The 17964-nt window shown below is 39.0% G+C and overlaps 2 protein-coding genes across 3 annotated transcripts in view; one reads left to right on the top strand and one right to left on the bottom strand.

Annotated features, from left to right (window-relative positions):
* wsb2 (WD repeat and SOCS box containing 2) overlaps positions 1–2204 on the top strand; it is a 14851-nt gene extending 12647 nt beyond the window's left edge. Inside the window, exon 9 of the mRNA XM_034170882.1 lies at positions 1697–2204. Within this exon, the coding sequence (XP_034026773.1) occupies positions 1697–1907 (211 nt within the window). The 3' untranslated portion in view covers positions 1908–2204. The remainder of the gene's footprint in view (positions 1–1696) is intronic.
* Positions 2165–16254, bottom strand: rfc5 (replication factor C (activator 1) 5). 2 transcript variants are annotated; one of them, XR_004560851.1, is made up of 12 exons: positions 16089–16254; positions 12828–12892; positions 7292–7428; positions 7084–7163; positions 6879–6952; positions 6408–6567; positions 6192–6273; positions 5555–5684; positions 5225–5302; positions 4073–4127; positions 2791–2970; positions 2165–2640 (listed from the first exon to the last, which is right to left on the bottom strand). XR_004560851.1 is itself a non-coding variant. In XM_034170883.1 (11 exons), exons 1-11 carry the CDS (start codon positions 16133–16135, stop codon positions 2871–2873), a joined length of 1008 nt encoding a protein of 335 aa, XP_034026774.1. In that variant the 5' UTR covers positions 16136–16254; the 3' UTR covers positions 2758–2870. The 2 variants fall into 2 exon arrangements, 1 of the variants encoding a protein (XP_034026774.1); XM_034170883.1 differs by lacking the exon at positions 2165–2640 and having other exon boundaries at positions 2758–2970.
* Positions 16255–17964: the final 1710 nt, after the last annotated feature.

Below are 17964 nucleotides of genomic sequence, written 5' to 3' on the forward strand. Positions count from 1 at the left end.
CCACCAGCTTGAGAGCGAGTGTCCTAAAAAGAGAATTAAAGTTTCAATTTATTTTAACTTTATTATGACAAGAAAGCAGTAGCAGTTCTGGATCAGTCATTGCTGGAGAGAAGCCAATGCGCTACTTTTGACAGAGCTGCCAACCATCCCGCATTCAGCAAGGTTTATCCCCGTGTCCTGTACACGTGTCACCCATTAGTCCTGCAGTTGTGTGGGTCCGGGTATCCCCCCAGACCCCCCCCCCCCCCCATGTTATGCTCTGCGTTGTTGCCGTTCCTGGCCACGCGTGGGTGTCCCACCATTGGTAACGCCAAATGCTGGTATTGGAGCGTACCAACAGCAACAATCATTTTATTAGCAATGGGGTGATGACACGTTTTAAAATTTTAATGAAATAATCATTTTGTCTGATGTTCAGTTAATATATTGGACTAAAAGCAGTTATAATATTTCAGCTCATTTGCATGAAGTAATGAGATGAAAAAGGCTTAGAGTTGAACCCCCCACTGATATATATATAAAAAAAATACAATCTGTTAGATCCAGTGTGATACAAGTTAGTAAGAATGAGATGACAGAAGATCGTATGATGGCAGGTGCCAAAATCTAACTAAAGGAGTGTGGAAACAAAGCCATATAGACTTGACTTTTACCTCTGAAAAGGTACGAAATAATGTGTAAGATTTTAGTTTATATGTGGTGGTTCGTCATGCGGTAGGTGATGGCTGTGCCAGCTGCTGCTGCTTCAGAATTCTGTTTATAGGCACCAACGTAGAAACTTAATACAACAAAAGTCAGTAATAATTATACACACTATCCAAATGATCAGTTTGAGATTTATTTAATACAAATCAAGGGAAGGCTACAAGAATGTCCAAGTCTAAATATCTGTTGGAGTTCATTTAAATAATTAATAACTACAAACTGGAGGTTTAACAATTCATTCTTATGAATTAGAAATAATTTTTAAAGTAAACAAAACGACTCCACTGATATCCAGACCCCTGAATTGGTGTAAATTCACTATTAACTGGTCATCTGTCTTTTTTTATTATTAACATTGTGATGAATCACTTGATTGAAGCTTGTTATGTTGCTACTTGGGCGTCTCCACTAATAAATTCAAAAAGGGCATGATTGGAGAAACTCTGCATAGGGCAACTTCTGTTTGTTGCTTCACTTGTTACAGCTTCGTGATTGAAGGGTACCAAAACCAACCCCTCATGATATATCTAGGTTTAGGTTTCCCCTGTGCTTTCTGACAAACTGCAGTTGAAATTTCACTCTTTTTAACCATCCTACTCACTCAATCTGCTTTGTTTATAGTGATTGCCCTCAAGAAAATTACACTTTTCCATTAACTCAGATGCTCGCTTGACTTGGAAATGTGATTTCCATCCTCTGATTTATACTGAAGCGTATGCACATTTATACTGACTATACAATCAGTCTTTATAAAGTATTTGCTTTTAATAATACATCAAGGGTAATGCCCTGCTTGTCAACGCTGACATAAAACAATTAGTCAGAGGTGAAGTGCATGCATCATTTTGTAGCATTCTTGTCCTTGCTGCAATATTCCTCCTAGAATTTCCATGTTCCTTTTTTAGAAGGCTGCTAGGATCTGTTCATGCTTTCCAGAGGAATCCAATTACCATTCTGCTGCATTAATTTTAATTTGTTGTTACTGTGACAGAACCAGAGACGGTCACGTGAGGTTCTGGAGGACGCCCAGGACAGTGCCCAGCCTGAGCCACTTGTGTCGATTTGCCCTCCGCCGGGCCGTCTCCACACCTCAGATAGAGCCGCTACCGCTCCCTAAAAGTACGCTGCAGTTCCTCACATACCGAAATATCCCATCCCGCCTGACAACCTGCTGTTCTTCGGACGAGGAATGGGAAAGGTGAACTGTGGGCAGTCATTTTATGCCACTTGACTTAAGAAGCCATCCATCCATTTACTAATCCTGCATATCTCAGTTGGGAGATCCCCATCTGGAACATTCCTACACTAAAGATTTATTTTTTTTTGCACTAAGTGATGCCTGTAATATGTTTTAAGTTTATTTGACTTGAATATTCCTGTTTTAGATCACTAATTTATTCTGTAAATACTAAATGTATATCTGGTTATTAATTTTATCATAAACCAGCTACGATCATATCTCTTTATGCAAAATGTTTTATTAAACAGATTCAAATACATGGACATGTACAAGTATTATTATTATTACTCTGACACTAATTTTACCATCATGCTGTCGTTTCACATGGTAGCTTCTTTCAAACATTTACTTCAATCGGTAAAGGACAGAGGCACGAATTAGGGATATGAAGAGAAGTGACACCACTGTTGGTCTGATGTGACCTCTGAATAACTATTGTTCTAATTTGAGTACATGTTTGAATGGGGGTGAGGGAGGGGTACTCATGCAAAAATTGTTTGTGGCACTAACGCTAATAAGATAGATCCGTTTATTTTACACAAGTCAACTTCAGAATTTTGTACCGAGATGGATTCAAAGGATTTTGACTAAAACCATAGACAGTCAGATTTGGATGAATTGAAGAATTTAACTTTAGTTTTCTGCATAGTGAACGGAAGCTGTTGAAATACTTTGATTCCTGGAACCCAAAGAGCCTCAGCTACACACATGCATATCACCTCTTCTCTCATGTTCACACTCTGATAGTTTTGCAAAACATGTAACCCTGGAGGCCTTAAAATTGAAGCAGAGAAAGTTATAGTCCTAAAAAAAAAAAAAAAAAAAAAAAAAAAAAAATGGCCAACAGTGAATCAGTAAAGCATTCTCTCCACCACGCTGTGGTTTGCACTGCAGAGAGAACATCATTGTGGGGTGTAAATGTTGTCTAGAACGCCTCACTGACCACAAGATCTCTCACGGACTGGAAAGCTGCAACCATCGAACTCAGCTGGATCTTCTCATTGGTTCCTGAAGCAAGTCTGTGTCTGAGAGGACATAAGTGGAAAAAATGTCTAAATATGCTGATACCACCATGTGACAGACAACTTGATTCTAACTAATGCACGTGTAAACCTATACAGTGACATGAAAAAGTACGAGTTACAGGGAGACGATGTAGAAAAATAACCCTGAATTTGTTCAATTCGACAACTGCATCATAGTCAGCCTTAGAACTTTTCAACCTACCCTTGTATTTCCTTTTTTGTGCTTTGAATATTAAAACAAAATTGAGCAAGAAAATAAGGCAACTTGAGTAAATACAAATTAAGTTCTTTAAGTATTTTGATTGAAGTTAGGCGCACGCACACACAAGTGTCTTTGGTGGCCACCAAAAATTGGGTTTAGAAGTAAAACAAACCAACACTCATTTCAAGCTACATGTAACTTCAAACCCACACACATTGCTGAGATAAAGGCAACGCCTGTTCTGCGCCGGCGTGTGTGTGGTGATAAGATTACTCTGTGCAGCAACACTAGACCTGCCCAGGCAGCAAACAGGTTTACCATTTATATTCAATAATAACAAAAAAACCTAACTTGCTCCCCCATTTCTATCTTCATTAAGCCTTTTTAATTTGGACACTTACAAGATGATAACATTTATTGTTTTTAAGCTGTATTAAACTGGAGGCAATGGACTCCACCTATTCATACAGTTTTACAGGTACTTGTTAAAATGATGGCGGCCTACAGAATCTGTTGTTATAGGAGAACAAACTTCCATTAGTTCCACATATTGCAGGGACCTTGTTAACCCAGGTGAAGGTTGGTATGACTTTAGTTTTGTCCCTTGCTCATGTTCTAAGGTAAGGTTATATAGCATCAGGAGTCCAAATCTGAGGAGTACACCTGAAGGCTCATCCACCATGGCATGACCCATCCACCATCGTGATGCAAAGTCACTCCAGGTTTTCCTTAATTTTTTTTTTTTTTTTTTAAACTCAGATTGCCTATTTTTATGATGAACCATGATAAATACAGAAAAAGTTATCAGGTGGGGAAAGTTTCATATCATTTCATATAATGTAAACATTTTGTGTGCACTATTGAAGATCTACATGTGGAAGCTCAAGTGATTTCACTTACTCTACGTCAGCCAACTTTATGAGTAGACCCATCCGAATAGCAGGAGGAAAGTCCACTGGACGGGGGTGGGAAGAAAAAGTCCATGAGAAACAACATTCAAACAACTTTATGCTTAATATGAACGAAATTGGTCAAATAGCTCTTGAGCTATCGCACTAGCAAACAGACGGACAGACATGCCGATTGCTATATGCCTCTGTATTTCATGGGGGGATTAAGGTATCTCAAAACAGCCATTTATCCATCTTCTAAACGCTTACTTTGTTTTAATTTATTTTACAGCTTATCAGATAAAAAATATCAAATATTCATGTCCATTTTCAGCATGAAGTGCATCATTTTTCTAGTCATGCATTGTGTAGTAACTCAAAAGCATCCACATTACATTGTAAGTAATCCAAAAGTATTACAACTGCACTGCATTTTGTATTCAGTAACTAATTACATTTTAAAGTATTCTTATAAACTTTGCACATCATTAACACACACATAAAAATAGAGAATTCTCCCAACACACACACTTGAAAAGCATAATGTTTTATTTGTGAAGTATTGTACACTTTCTATATTAAGAGTTTTACGAGTCACACAAACCGCTGACACTCAAAGAAAGCATCCAGCCATTTTCTGCAATAAACTGCCAACCGGCTGTAATCTTCAAAAACATATAAACACAGTATTACAAATTATACAGTATAGAGTAGTTAAAACAGCTGATGATATTTCACTTTTGTTGCAGAAACTACCTTCGTTAAACACTGGAGACTGTCCAGAAATCAGTCAACTACCTTTTACAGTGAAATGTATGAGGTATTTCACATTAAATGTCTTTAAAGTACCATAATTCTAAATGCATACAGAAATTTCCATTTGTATGAAACTGTCTATTTTGATACATCTAACTTCCTGTTTGCCACTGAATCGGCCTGTGTTCTGCAGGCCCCCACATGGTCTACACATTAATAAGGAGAAAGAGTAATACACCCCCACCCAGAGGAGGTATGGCAAGCAGAAGCAGACACTTTTATAGTTTTAGGGGCTATTTTTGGCTACAATATTTATCTGGTGAGCTATATTAGAGTGCTAAAAAAGTGTAAGTGTTTTATATTATATACATAAAATGTGTGTACACACAGAGCATTGTAACTTTACCTCTGTGTATGAGCAGATGAATCTCTGTCAGGATGTCATGCAGGGCCAAACCTTTCAAAGTCTTGAGGTGAAGGATCTCTGTGGAGAAGAGTTAAAGATAAAAGATGCATTTGCCCAGTTCCAAAACCTAACGGGCACGTTTCACAATCCTTTCACTGCCAGTGCACCGACATCAACTGAGAGAAATAAACAGAAAGCAAAAATACACCGTGTATACTATAACTCATGACAAATTCTTCTGTGCGCAAAACTAAAATTCAATGTTTGAAGGGTTTCCATGTCAACTAACTGGTTGTAAGCCTGACTGAAAGAAGACAACATGAAGGATACGCTTATATGCCGCAGTGAAGTCTTTGTTGAGGGACCAGTCAAGGATATTGGCGATATCCGAGCGGAGGGGGTGACCTGTGCACGTGTATACTGTGTCTTCAGTGACCTTCCCGTATGCCATACTAGTGCTCTGGAATCAAAGTGTACAGTTAAAAAAAAAAAAAAAAAAGGTATGAGCAGTTTACTGGATGAATGATATCAAAATTCTACCAACTAAGATGTTTTTCAGCATGTTTAATGACATTTCGTCACACACAGTGTCTATAAATAGTATTCACAAATGACAACTCTCAAGGAGTAAACTTGTTTTCTCCTGCCATTGGAGAAACTGGAAATAGTGTAAGTGTTATATTTTGCATCTCCAGTTAAACATGGTGGAGTGGGGCAGAGAAGGATTTACTTAAAAAGACGACTTGAAAGGTCAGCTAGTTTCCCTGAAGGCACATGGGAGACCTGAGCCCACTTGAGACTTGAAAGTCCTTTTTTGATGCTGCCCTACGATGAAGCTATGACTGGTGACCCAACAGACACCATGCAGCAGTCAAGGTGAAAGGAAGCACAATTTTTATCTCAACCAACAAAAGATCCAAGGTAACCTTTTTGATATTTGGAGGGTTAACAACATGACTTGTCAAACCTGCAGGATGTTGAGGGATCTTCTCATATCACCAGCTGATAAGGTCACAATAGCCTTCATTCCATCTGGGCTTATGTCAATACTGCAATAAAATAATATAGTATTATAAATATTGTTATGTGTACTTTAGTTAACTGCTGTATGCACAGTAATGATTTACTGGTATCAAAACAAATACTTTATGTATTTATGAATGTACAAACAGAATCCACACACCTCTCTTGTTGGATAATGTGCTCCAGTCGAGGAATCATCTGGTCCGGGGAAAGTGGGCCGAAGCGAAACCGGGTGCAGCGTGACTGCAGAGCCGGGATGATTTTTGACAAGTAATTACAAATCAGACAGAATCTTGTGTTTTCTGTGAATTTCTCAATGACTGAGAGGGAGAAAAACAAATTCATGGTGTGGGGGAATATCCAGTCACTCAAACCAAAACATAACATCAAATACAGCAGAGAACATGTGACTTCTGACTGATGTACAAATACTCAGATCAATAAAATGAATACTTGATAACATTACTTGATCTTCATGGAATACTGTCTGAGTGATTCATTCATGCCCAAGCATGTCCCTTGTATTTATAGTCAACAGATTCATAGAAAAATGTTCAAGCTTAATTCAACAGACATCAGCTGTTGAATTAAGCTGTCCAGTTCACAGTATGGGACAATTAGCTGAGCATACCTCTTCGCAATGCATTCTGGGCATCCTGGGTCATTGCATCTGCCTCATCCAGTATCACTAACTTGAACCCCTTCCTAGATGACAGGGAAGACGGTCACAAAATACAGATAGTAGCACAACTGTTTTTATATATGCCAAAAAAGGGGAAAAACTAGGACATCTGAGCAAAAACAAAACAGCATGTGTTGGAAAATAGTTATCTTACTTGAATATGGTCCTGGTGCTGGCAAAACTCAGAATGGGGCCACGTACAACATCAATACCTCTGTCATCTGATGCATTTAGCTACAAAACAGTCATTGACAATAAAGAGCTATATCAATGGAAGTTCTGTTGTGGTCTGCAGAAAATGTCAGTGAGAAGCTTTTGCATTCAAATAAACCAAGATGTTGAAACAAGCAGAAGAATATTACCTCCAACACCATAGAGGTAAACTCTTTGTCTTTGTACAGCTGCTTTGCACAGGCGAGAATGGTGGAGGTTTTGCCTGTTCCAGGGGGGCCATAGAACAAAAGATGAGGGAGCCTGTCTTCACTGATGAACCTCTGAACTGGAGAGAAATTATTTGATATAAAAAAAAAATAAAATAAAAAACAGTGAAACAACTGCAACTCTAAATAAGAGGAGATATTAAAATGGCATATAGTGTAAATTTTTGGTATAGGCCTTTTGGATCAATATTACTAGACTAGTGTATTTTGGCAACCATGATAACACAAGCGAAGCAACGCGCAGCTCGCTCATGGTACACTGTGTCCCAAACAGGAAGTGCCAAATTTTGAATCCACAGTGAAACAGGAAATGTCAAACGTCAAACACTTCCTGGACTGACAGATGGGATCCCGTGGAATCCCGCAGGAATTCAGTGGCAAGTTCACACTGAAACAGGAAGTGCCAAATTTTGAGCCCAGTTAAACAGGAAATGTCAAATGTTGAACACCTCCTAGCATGGGTGGAGCTGGGTGTCACTGGACCACCTTGAAATCTGATTGGACACCCCAGGTACCACCCAAGATGACTGACATGTCACGGCACCGCAGGTCTGGTTGAAAGGAGTCATTTTAAATTTGTGACATATTGACTGCTAGGTCTCTCCTGTACAGTAGTTGGCACTGTGTACCACAAAAAGTTCTAATCCACCTTAGTAGAAGAAACAAAATCTTGGAGCCATATTTGAACCTGAACACACTGTCTGAACTGTGGACTCCTAATGGCACCAAACTTATATTGGTGAGTAAGTGACCGTAGTTTATGCCAGAAATGAGGTCCAGGTTGTTAAAAGCGGCATTTGTCCTTAATCCGGGTTATCTTATATATACACATTTTTCCGGTGATTTTAGATTAATAAAGCAAGCAGACAGCAGCTGATTGCTCTGTTGGCTTAGTGCAGCAAATAACTGAAACAATCCTTCAAATGGTGATACAAGCATCAAATTCATCACAAATACACCTTAAGCCTGGTTCACACGACAGGATTCTAAAATTATCTTTAGGTTTCCAAAACCTGAGAGACCACACATGTGAAGATAAAAAAATCATACCTCTAACAGGTTTGGTCGTACAGTGTGTGGTGTTCAGCCACACGGTAAGGACAATAACACCACACACAAACAGATTTCACACATAAACATTCCCAGGTCAGACAGGAAATCTCACAAAATCTCTTGAGATTAAACGTGACTTCAGAGTAAACAAACAGAGATACTTTGTGGACTATTTAAAACAGAGAAGAAAACAATACAAAAAGAAAAGGCGTTCTTTAAAGGAGTGGCTACAGCGCGACCACCGGACTTTAAAGTCAAAACAGCTGTTTTGATTTTATTTTCTGCTCTGTACGTCCGTCACCTCACTTTCTGATTGGCTGCACATCACATTCAGCAGGCTGCATGCTCATTTTGGCCGAAGGACACAGCACACGCTGCAATATCGGGCCAAACAAATCCAACATGGTGAATATCCCCAATTTGCGATCAGAGCACTCCTGACATCCTTCCGAGGAGATCAGAGCACTCTTAACACACCACACACCGTACCACCACACAGGAATATCTGGTAAGATTATCTTTAGTGTCATCACGACTGTCGGGGCATCCTTAAGATTGTCAGAAAGAGAAGATCGGGTCCGATATCGGCCTAATTATCCTGCCGTGTAAACCAGGCCTTAGACATTACACGTTTGAAAAAACTGACTGGCCACTTAAATTTTCAGGGCTGTGAAATGAAAATTGTGAAATCCGAGGAAAATTTGCAGGGGGTCTGGGGGGCACAGGTCCCGGGGTCTCGGGCCCCGTGGGATCCCAGAAACCAAATTAATTTTTTAATTTAATGATACATTTTCAGCATCTCCTGGAACAAAGTCTCAAAATTAGTGCATATTTAAATGACCCTGTATTCAACCTTTCATTTGAACCAGCAGGTGATCATGTTGAAATAACAGAATATGACATGGAAGTCAGACCTGGAATGATTTTCCTTTTAATTGTAAACCAAATTATGCATTAACTCAGAACAATTAAACTACATGAAATTCATGAAGACTGAAAAGACTGTTACAGCATTTCAAAAACCACAGCTAAAGCTTGGAGAATATTTTGAAAATTGTTGTAAAATATCAATAACATACATTATAGTAAAAAGCCACATATTCTTTGTGTAAATTCCTGTAAATCCACTCAAAGCCACAGTCTTTCCCCATGAAAAAAGTCTACATTAATAAAAACTCATTTACATTCTTGTGTAGATTCATGTAAATCCATTCAAAGCCAGTCTTTTTTCCCCAATGAAAGAAAGTCTAGATTAATGAAAAATTCACATAATCTTGTCTAAAATCCTGTTTGAACAGCACAATGTTTATTTTCCTGAGAAAAATATTCTTACCGTGTTTCCCGAGAGCACAGTTCACTTTTCCCATTTCTTTTATCTTTCAGATGTGTTGATGAAGCCAGCAACAATCAGACTTTGTCAAACCGTCTTTCTCACCATCTTCTCTCTGTCTGACCTCGGTCCGTGACTGCACAAGTCTTCTTTTAAACACTTTAGAGCTCTAAAGGTTTGCGATGTCCACATGCTACGTTCAGCTTCAGCTTCGCGCAGGAGACATCGTCGCAGCAAACAACCAGTCTCACTTTACGACAACTGTTGCAACAGACAGGCTTTTTTCGTCCCCAAAACTCCGCGGATCCAAGGACACTGATTTGTATCTATAACACAGATCAGTGTCCGCGGACTGCCGCGATCTTATAAAACTTGCACGATGTCGTAAAAAAAAACAAAACAAAAAAAGATAACACTTTGCGATCGACATTTTAAAAACTCAGTGTTAATCACAATTACAGAGTTAAACACTAACACCCACCCACCCCCACCTCCCCATGATGAAATCTGTGGAATTTCGCGGATCCGCTGAGTTTTCACAGCCCTGATTTTCAATAAGCAACCAGGTCAGAGTCAATTGAAGAATTACACAGAGGTCAAAATTTTAAAATGCTCCAATCAAATTGAAAACTACACTACATTACTTGTCTGATCATAAAGATTCCAAAAAGGTATAGTTTGGACCATTTGACTGTATGTTTTGGAGTTATGGGGTAAAAACAGCAAGAATGGTGACAAAGGTCAATTTCAGTTTGTACAGGGGTCATAAGTTAAAGTGGCTCCAATTTTGGTAAAAAGTGATGCAAATTATTGGTTGAGCTAATAGGATTAATAAATGGAATAGTTCTGACAGTGTTGAATGCTTGGTCTCCAAAGTAAAGGTCAAACAAGGTCAATGTCCATTGGATTCTATGACGGCCAGTGTCCCAACATAACACTGGAGTAGAGCAGGAACTTCCTAACAGATGGTCCAGTTGTTAACTGGTAAACTTTCAATCTGTGTTTTTTCCAGATGCTGTTTAGATATTTATGGAGTACGTTTATGCCGGCCTTGCTTTTTCTAATCGCGTTTTTAGCTTGTCGTGGAAACCGGTCCGATATGGGAAAATGTTCGACTGGTAATCAGCCAATCATATCATTTGGAGGGCACAGTGTCCTAACCTTATGATGAGTGCAAAATGAGTGTGGTATTATTTTTGGTGGTAGTGGTTTGTTTAAGAATGTTTCATTTTCACTGTTGCTGCAGTTTGTGTGAAATCATAATCATACCGTATATCATACTGATATATGACAATTTGTCCATATTGTACAGCCCTACTGTCAACTAGCTGAAAGGTTTGAATATTAATTTACATCTACATGAGAAAAAATGCTTAAAGTGGCAGGGGGTTAAGAGAGCTGTAATTAGGGGGGTCTGGGAGGTGGAGCTCCCCCAGAAGCTGAAAGGTGAAAAAATAAAAATACTTAAAAAGAAGCTGAAAGGTTTTAGCCATGCTAATGCTCCCCTGAAGCATTTGTTCAAAAAACAAACAGTCTGAAGGACCTCAATGACATGGTAAGATGCTGAAGAGCTTCACTCGTTCATGTCTGCGACATATACATATTAATAATACTTTTTAACAACCAAAATGTTTAAATTAGTATTATTCGAGGCCTGAGCTTTACTACAGTTCAGCACTGTTTAATTGACGAGCTACATAAAAATAAATTCACTAAAGTTAACTTTTCTGCATAACTACATAACTAAATCAATTTATTTCATGTATATAGTGCCAAATCACAACAAAGCTGCCTCAAGGCGCTTCACACGAGTAAGGTCTAACCTTACCAAGCCCTAATGTCTAAGCTCAGGCTCTGCCCCCCAGAAGCTGAAAGGTTTTAGCCATGCAAATGCTCCCCTGAAGAGTTTTGCTCATTCATGTCTGTGACATATACATATTATGACAGACAGCCTGGAATCAAATCCAGAGGAAAAAACTACAGCAGCAAAAACAGTGAATGTAAGTTACTACAGAGCAAAAAAATGAAACCAAACCATTAAATGACTTTTGTGGATCAAATAATGGTAAATATACCAAATGCGTTGTATGTCACTTTACAAATTCCCTTCATAGAGAGAATCGAAAATGACTCAATTAATGATCCCCCCCCCTCCCGTCCTGTAAATGATCACCTAAATTGCCACAATGACAAGTGTATTACACATACTATTTTTGAATAAAAATTATTAGCCCCCCCCCACAATGTTACACAAAGCACTTCTCTACATTTCAACCATATTCCCTGTACCCACAAATGCAATTTCACTGCCCTCTGTTAATCAAAACACTGCCCACATCCAAAGACATGCAGATTAGGTGAATTGGAAACTTTAAACTGGCAGCAGTGCGTGCAAGTGTGAATGTTTGTCTATATCTGACCCTGCAACAGATGTCCCATCGTCCCATCCAGGGTATACCCTGCCTTGCACCCCATGACTGCTATTTATTTACACACACAATGAAATTAGTAAATCTACTTATATACATGCAATTTTTGTTTTTATTTTTAATAAATTTGAGAAAAAAAAAAAGATTCATGTTATTATGCGGTGTGAGTAGAGTTTTGAGGGAAACAATGAATTTACTCCATTTTGGGATAAGGCTATAACATAAAATACTTATAGTTTATACTAATACTATAGCTGTCATACTTGGACACTAACCAGCGAACTCAAGAGACAACTGAAAGATCCATGGATACTGTTACAATGACTGTACCAGATGAACAGTGTTTTTGGGAGACTCAGATGAAGCATTCTGTCCATGTGACACACTTTTCTGGACATGATACAGCTTGTAAATACCACAGTGTTTAAGACCCTAGCAACTGGAACAGACCAAGGGGATGCCCACTTGCATCTGGCTATGACGGATGCTACTGTAAAAAGGTGAGGACAGAACAGCTGGATGGTTTCTTCCAGTACTTCAAAAGTTCTGACTCGTAGAAAATGGTAAGAATTTTCAAGTCACATTCAAGACCCTTAAAAAAAGAAAAAAAACAAAACATTCTTGTGACGATCAGCCACATACTTACTGGTGCTTAGAATATCTTTGTGTGAGATCAGATCATCAAGTTTCTGTGGCCTGTATTTTTCAACCCTGGAAAAAGGAGCAGGTAAAAAATAAACAGTAATTAGTGGTAATTACTATTTCTAAATGACATCTGTTTGCAATGAACTGCAACTGATTAAAATGTGATCTCCACAAATATACTCATCTTTGTATTGTTGATATGTTTCTTTGTAACTGTAGTACTGCATCCCTGTCCACAGAGTTCTTATTCAAATTAAGAATTGGGTACATTACTGGTCAAATTTACTGGTACACCTGATTTTCAAGTATGTAATTCAGAATATCTTCAGAACACAAATGATACAGGTTTGGATCATCAGAATGTTTAATAATAGGCATGGGATACAGATACAGAAGACGGAATGCTTCTAATTGGCCAACTGTCCTCACGTGACAACTCCCATGCCATCGGATTCTGTTAAGTACCAGATCTGTAACATCTGCCAGATTTGTTCTGCACATGCGTGCAATTGCATGTTGAAAACATTTATGTTTTATCTTTATGCAATTTACAGTGAAAGTCTGTTTTGTAAAAAAAAAAGAAAAAATATATATTAAGACAACTTAGTACCAGTCAGAAGTGATGTGGAAGACAGTTCGTATCTGGTACTGTCAAACTCCAGCAATGACTTGAGATTTTTTGCTAAAGTTCCTTAACTCAAATCCCTGTCAGACTGGGAAAATCACCAAGGCCCCTTGGGTACAGCCCTTATTACTCAATTTGCTCCCAGGAAACAACTGAGTGCCTTGCATAACAGCACACAGACACCTGTGTGTGTGTGTGTGTGTGTGTGTGTGTGTGTGTGTGTGTGTGTGTGTGTGTGTGTGTGTGAGAAAGAAATTATGTGAATTTGAGGCATCATTTTAAAGTATTTTGAGCTGCCAAATCAGAACTAAAAGTACAGTCCATTCTTGACACAACTAAACAATACATTGAGAATGAGCAGGGGTGGCCATGAACTGGGAACCTTCCGCTCTGGAAGTGCACTTAAATACTTGGTCACCACTCCTGCCCCATCAGCCATTTCAATAGTAAAATTTCCAAAAATATTGTTCAGTAACAAAACAACTAGGGATGCCTTGAACAGACTGCAGGGGAGATGGATCAGTTCTCTATCTGGGTGGTTGTCAGCCAGGACAGGTTCCATAGTGTGGTGAATGTGGTATAGGTTGCTGCGGACTTTACCCCAGCGCCATCTGGTGGCCATTTTTGGCAGATGAACCCATCACTGCACTCACTACAAATACATGTAATTTGGTCACTCATTAATAAAGTGAATTTAATCACAGTGCTAAAGTGTCAGACACAGATCACTGCTTCTCACAGATTAAAGCTACTGTTAGCATGTTTTTTTTTTAACACAAAAGCAAAAGTGTACCATTCTTCTGACCAGTGAATGATTGTAGATTCAGTGCCTCATCTTCTAATCACAGAACAATTATTCTAAACTGTTTTAGAATAAACAGGTTTAGCATAAACAGAGTAAACAGGTTTTTACAGACCAATTTTCTGACCATGTCTTTGGCTCAGATTCTCAGTGTTTTCAGTAATTTTCCTTTAGTTCGAATGTATAGTAGTTCATTTCAGGTCAGCCTGGTGTATAAATCTCATAGCTTCAGGCAATAATACCCATCAGCGGGCTGTTTGAAGCAAGTTAGAGACAAAACCAAACCAGCCGATTTCAACAGACAAGCAATACAGCCCGAGCGTGTCATCATTTGGCGACCAGTTGCAGAAGTATGAATTTTCTCCTTTGGATTCACCACTTCACCAGAACTGGCGAGTACTCGCACCATCCCACTAGCATTAGTATGCAGCAGTGTGTTTAAATCAAAGGAACTGTTAGTTATCCTTATGTAGCCGCTTTCGTATCACCAAGGCAGTGTCTGACCATATGTACCCGTATTTGTATAGTGAAATTTTATTGGTACGTAGCATCCTCACTGGTCAATATAAGTCACATGACCATGAGGCTACAGACTTGTACATGTACTTGTATTGATACACATTAACCACAACCACTAATCCTAACCATAAACAACTAGACCACTGCCACTTAACCCTAACCATATGTAGCAGGATTAAGTGATTGGCCTTGATGACTTTCAGCTGGTGTCAGGTTCCAGTCAATTTCTGTGGGAGAATGCTGTATAAAAGTGGGCAGAGAGTAGCACTGCTCTGTTTCTCTCGCTGGAGGGTGGGCCTTTCACTTCTGCGTTCCTGTGGTGACAGGTAGGGTTGATTACAGCAGTTTTTTTTTTTTTTTTTTGCATTTTATCTGTTAGGGGCTTATTTCAGCATTTTCTCTCACAGAAAGTCATTGGAATGTGACTGGAGGTGGTTTGCAATTCTTTATGCCAGTCGCTGTTTGCGTTAGTGTGGCGTTGAGGTGCCACTCCACGTCACGCTGACTGGTATGTAAGCAATGGCTTTAGCTTCCTGTGTCAATTTTAGGACTGCAGCTGAGGGTAACGATGTGGTGTAAGTGATCGCTGGAAAAGCCACTGCTGTATTTTGCTGCTCTGCCTACATCCATGTTTGTCAGACTGTCTGTGGTGCGATGGTGGCGCCCCCTGCTGCGCTGGCGTGGCTCCTGCGGGGAAGTGGATCAGCTGTCTGCAGTCTGAGGACCTGATTTAAACCCGACTGAAGGGTTGAGAGGAACTCATTGATTCATTTGACATATGTGAAATACATTGTATATGGTGTAATGTTTTTTTTTTAGTAAGAGAAAATAATTTGTGAATCACTTTCTCTCTCTGGTGCCTTGCTATTGTGAGTTAGTCCAAACTACAAATCCTAAACCTAGTCCCTGGGTGACATTCCCAGGGTGGTGTGAAGTAATAAATTAATCATAACTTCCTGATTGTTTCAATGATTAAAACTCGTCCACTTTGCCACACCTAGCAGTAACCCCGAACCGTAACAAGGCTGCGCTATGTACGAATAGAATTTTGAATTATATATTCATACAGCTACGTATGAATAGCCACTTCCTTAAATTGTCAGATTCAGAATCACTCTACAGCAATCAATGCAAGTTAGATTTTAAGAGGAGGTGAAAAAAACATTCTTGAAGTCATGCTTGGTCTATTGTCAGTGGGATACAAGTTAGAGAGAGCTAAAAACAAAAATACTGCATGATGTTAGCGGCTAGCTGCAGCTAGCTCCGGCTCCCATCCAACCAGAGAAAAACGCGTATTTGCTCAACGTTCAACTCACCAGGGCAAATTTCTTGCCGGTTGAGGAGCTTGACTGGTAGATGCCATGTTTCAAAATTGTGTATTTTAAGATGAAAGTTGAAGACCTGTGGAACCTCAAGCTTGTTTCCTACTGCGGGGTTTGGCGCGCGCCACAACAGAACGTATGTCCTACGTAACCAATCACAGCCCTTTCTCGGCTGCTGTGGGCGGGGTCTTCTGAGGTTTTTCTTCTTCTTCGCTGATTATAATGGCGGCTGTCAAGCCAATTTGTAAACGTGTTCACCGCCACCTACTGTACCGCCGTCTATCTATAGCTCATAGTTCTCACAAGGAATTTGATCTGGTGTCATTCATGCATAAACAATAAAAAGAAAAGGAAAAAATACTTCTGTAAGAAGTAATTGGGGCATAAACAACAAGTGCAATCAGATTTCTGACGTCCGCCGAGTCGGATCTTCTCCAAAAATCAGTGGAGTCTTACATACCCAATCTATCTGTGGTGCAAATTTGAATCTGTGAAGTAGTATTGACGTAATCCTTCAAAGCCTATATAAAGTGAAATCTGAAACAGAATCTCGATCTAGATCACCTCCAAAATTTAATGGAGTCTTCCATGGCCTAATATGTATCCGTGGTGAGAATTTGGTCAGAATCTGTGAAGTAGTTTTGACATAATCCTTCAAGTGAAACTTCATCCAGAATCCGGTGTCGCAGACCGAACGGTCCGCCCCTAAGAATTTGATCTGCCCTGCCTCCACTGTGCATCCGTTATTTCGGAGCTCAGCCACTTGTCAAAGACGGAGCCAAAGCAAGCAAATTGATTAATGGGATTCTTAACCATCAAATGACAAGGTATTTGAGCAGAAACGAGGCTATACTGGGTGACGCTTTGAAATGACTGACGTGCACCTATATAACATGGTTTTTTATATATATATATATATATATATATATATATATATATATATATATATATTAGGGGTGGGCAAACATTTGGAGACATTTTTAAAGAAAAAAACAAAGCACAAAATAAACTCTTAACTCCTTAAACATGCTCAGCATTTACAATGAACCATATATAGTGCATCCAGAAAGCATTTGCAGCACTTCACGTTTTCCACATTTTGTTATGTTACAGCCTTATTCCAAAATGGAGTAAATTCATTTTTTCCCCTCAAAATTCTACTCCCCATAATGATAACATGAAAAAGGTTTTTTGAAATGTTTGCAAATTAAGAAAGAACAAAAAACTAAGGAATCACATGTACATAAGTATTCGCAGCCTTTGCTCAATACTTTGTTGATGCACCTTTGGCAGCAATTACAGCTTCAAGTCTTCTTAAATATGATGCCACAAGCTTGGTGCACCTATCTTTGGGCAGTTTTGCCCATTCCTCTTTGCAGCACCACACAAGCTCCATCAGGTTGGATGGGGAGCGTCGGTGCACAGACATTTTCAGATCATTGCACAGCTGTGCAATAATCATGGTGTCTAATCACATCTTGATATGCCACACATTAGGTGGGATGGATTATCTCAGCGAAGGAGAAGTGCTCACTAACACAGATCGAGACAGATTTGTGAACAATATTTGAGAGAAATGTCTTTTGTGTATATAGAAAATGTTTTAGATCTCAGCTCATGGAAAACTGCAGCAAAAACAAGTGTTACATTTATATTTGTGTTCAGTGTATGTACATGTTGTTTTTAAAAATTTTTATTTAAATGAATTTGTAACAATTCCAAAAAAGGTAAATAAAACCTCTTTTCATATTGTTATTATGGGTACTGTGTGCAGAATTTTGAGAGAAAAAAAAAATAGTTTACCTGTAATCCATTTAAGAACAAGGCTGTAACATAACACAATGTGGAAAAAGTGAAGCATTGTGAATAT

The sequence above is a fragment of the Thalassophryne amazonica genome, chromosome 5 (assembly GCF_902500255.1).
Source record: "Thalassophryne amazonica chromosome 5, fThaAma1.1, whole genome shotgun sequence".
Taxonomy (NCBI): Eukaryota; Metazoa; Chordata; class Actinopteri; order Batrachoidiformes; family Batrachoididae; genus Thalassophryne; species Thalassophryne amazonica.

Bases quoted from the DNA above. Each gene is read 5' to 3' on its own strand.
- rfc5 (XM_034170883.1), bottom strand. From the start codon at position 16,135: ATGGCATCTACCAGTCAAGCTCCTCAACCGGCAAGAAATTTGCCCTG. The intron at 7,164-7,291 runs GTAATATTCTTC...ACTGTTTTGTAG, and splicing joins TTACCTCTATGGTGTTGGAG to CTAAATGCATCAGATGACAG. The intron at 6,274-6,407 runs GTGTGTGGATTC...ATTTTATTGCAG, and splicing joins CACATTATCCAACAAGAGAG to TATTGACATAAGCCCAGATG.